The sequence below is a fragment of the Phytophthora parasitica genome, assembly GCF_000247585.1.
Source record: "Phytophthora parasitica INRA-310 unplaced genomic scaffold supercont2.1, whole genome shotgun sequence".
NCBI classification, from domain to species: domain Eukaryota; phylum Oomycota; class Peronosporomycetes; order Peronosporales; family Peronosporaceae; genus Phytophthora; species Phytophthora nicotianae.
The window spans coordinates 1,586,544-1,589,018 of record NW_008634126.1 but is presented as its reverse complement, the minus strand read 5'-3'; the positions used below and the strand labels follow the sequence as shown (position 1 = coordinate 1,589,018).

The window sequence follows — 2,475 nt, the reverse complement described above, 5'->3', positions numbered from 1 at the left end:
TCAACGGAGTACTACCAGCCGTGATCTACCCTGTCCTGCAAGGATATCTCAACGCTGAAGGAACCATCGTTGTGTCCGCAACGTTGTTGGTGCAACTACCGTGGTCATACAAGGTGTTTCTTGGAGTTCTGAGCGATTGCTTCCCGATCGGTGGCTTCCGTCGACGACCATACATGCTGATAGGATGGCTGCTGTGCTGCTGCATGTTATTCATGATGGCGGGTTTCCCCGAGGCTGAACCATACTACGGAGACCCAAGCATGCATTTCTCCAGCCCTGACGAATGGACGGAAGCTCAACGCAAGAGTATTAACCCTGACGCGCCTGACGCAGCAGGAAAATACGTGATCCCCATGATGATGGCCGCCTTCGGATATTTGCTAGTCGAGGTTCCCGCAGATGCCGTAACTATCGAGTACTCCCAGCGTGAGCCAACCGACAGCCGTGGACATCTACAGTCGTGGATCCACAGTCTTCGTATGGGATTCAGCGCATTGGGAGCCCTCGTCGTTGCAGTAGCGTTTAATGGCGTCGAATATGGCGGCTCCTTCGACTTCTCGCTCACATTTCCGCAGCTAATGTTCTTCATGGGCTGCTTATGCTTACCGCTCGGACCTGCTGCCTGGTTCCTTGTGCACGAGAACGAAGTAGAGCCACCTAAATTCAAAGCATACATGGCTCAATTCTGGAAGGTGCTACAGAAGCGAGCAGTATACCAAGTGGCAGCATATAAGTTCTTCTCGGGAGTCTTCAACAACTTTAACATCGTGTCTTCGAGTAACATCAAGCTGTACTGGGTCCACGCCACACCGTTTAACGCTAGCATTATGGCCATCGTAGGGACATTGACGTACGCTGGAACATTGGCTATCATGGCTCAGCGCGGTCTACGCTGGAACTGGCACGTTGCTATCGCCGCTACGGTCATATTCGGTGTTGTCACGGACTGTATGATGACGATGCTAGTGACATGGGACATCATTCGCAGCCAGTGGTTCTGGCTCGGTGTCCCCGTTATCGGAGAGGTTCCACATGCTGTCCGCTTCATTGTGAGCAACTATATCGTTGTCGAGCTCATTGAACAGGGAACCGAAGGCGCGTTATACGGATTGTTGACGACCACAAACCACGTTGCTGCCCCGTTCGGCCGCACGACTGCCAAGATCATCAACGCTCGCTTCCACGTCTGGAAGGACGATATCCTGGCCGATACGTACGAGACGCGCCGCGATGTGACCTACACGATCTGGCTCTGCTACGGTATGAAATTGGTGTCGCTGATATTTTTGCCGCTACTGCCGAACCAGAGGGATAGCACGCAAGCGCTACGTCGCCAAGGAGGCGTGAGCAAGCGCAAGGGCATGTGGATGGTCGTGATCCTCATGGTTGCTTTAATATGGTTCACTGTGGTGAATGTGCTGAGCATGAACCCAGCGACAGAGTGCTGGGCGATCACAGGAGGCTGCGAGCCTGACTCCGATGATCCCGCCGACCCACTTCAACTTCAATACTTTATTTGATTGGTCAATATAACTCTTACATTTCCGACCAATCATCTATCATTATTCTTGTGGACATGCTACGAGCTGTCTCGACACTTCGCCTCAATATATACCTAAGTTATCATGAGATACTAAAGTACCATCATGAATTCTTGGATACATATTGTTTCTTGTTTCGGGTCGATACACGAGAGCAAGCTCATGCATGCCTAACGACCTCGGAGTAGGCATCTCCGGGCACTTGGGTCGGAACCCAAGTGAGTAGTTCTTCATTCTTGAGAAAAATATTTCGCGCTGCGTTCACGTCGCGGTCGATCACAAGTTCACAATGGTTGCACTCGAATACTTTCTGACTCGTGATGCTGTAGTTGATTCTCCCACAGCACGAACACGTTTTCGTAGTGTAATGCTCTTCACACTCTACCATTCTTCCTCCACTGCGCTCCATTTTATACGCAAGCATCATCTTGAACTTGTAGTGAGACCATGTGAGCATAGCTCGAGATGTCTTACTTGAGATGCGCTTTTGCTTGGAAGTCATATCCGACGTCTGGAATGAAGGAAGAAGAACTTGTTTATAGTTCGTCGATAGCCAGCCGGAAACTTTATGATGCATGTCAGCAATCATAGCTTTCACTCGATTGAAGCTCTCGGTCAAACGCTTTTGCATACGGTAGCGTTTGCGCTTGTTAGTCTCCTTAGTGCGTCTTGAGATCAATCGATCGATGGTGAGATATCTTCGAAATATATACTCGTTGGCATCATTTACGCCCAATGTTAGACCGTCGGGTTCATACATGGTGATGAAACTACGTACTCCTGGATCAATAGCACACGTTCGAGTAGAAGTCGTTTTCTCAAAGATCTTCGAGCGTGAAATACAGAGATAGAATTTCTCATCTCTAGTTCGCTGGAGACGAACGGAGAACTGAAGCTCTGGCATCTTCTCCTTGATCAAAAATCCTTCATTCTT

General features: G+C 49.5%; 1 protein-coding gene across 1 annotated transcript in view; it reads left to right on the top strand.

Annotated features, from left to right (window-relative positions):
• Window positions 1-1,605, top strand: part of PPTG_00407 (hypothetical protein) — a gene marked incomplete at its 5' end in the record, with an annotated part of 2,203 nt that extends 598 nt beyond the window's left edge. Inside the window, one exon of the mRNA XM_008891812.1 lies at window positions 10-1,605. Coding sequence (XP_008890060.1) covers window positions 10-1,520 — 1,511 coding nt within the window. The 3' untranslated portion in view covers window positions 1,521-1,605. The remainder of the gene's footprint in view (window positions 1-9) is intronic.
• Between the last annotated feature and the right edge of the window lie 870 nt (window positions 1,606-2,475).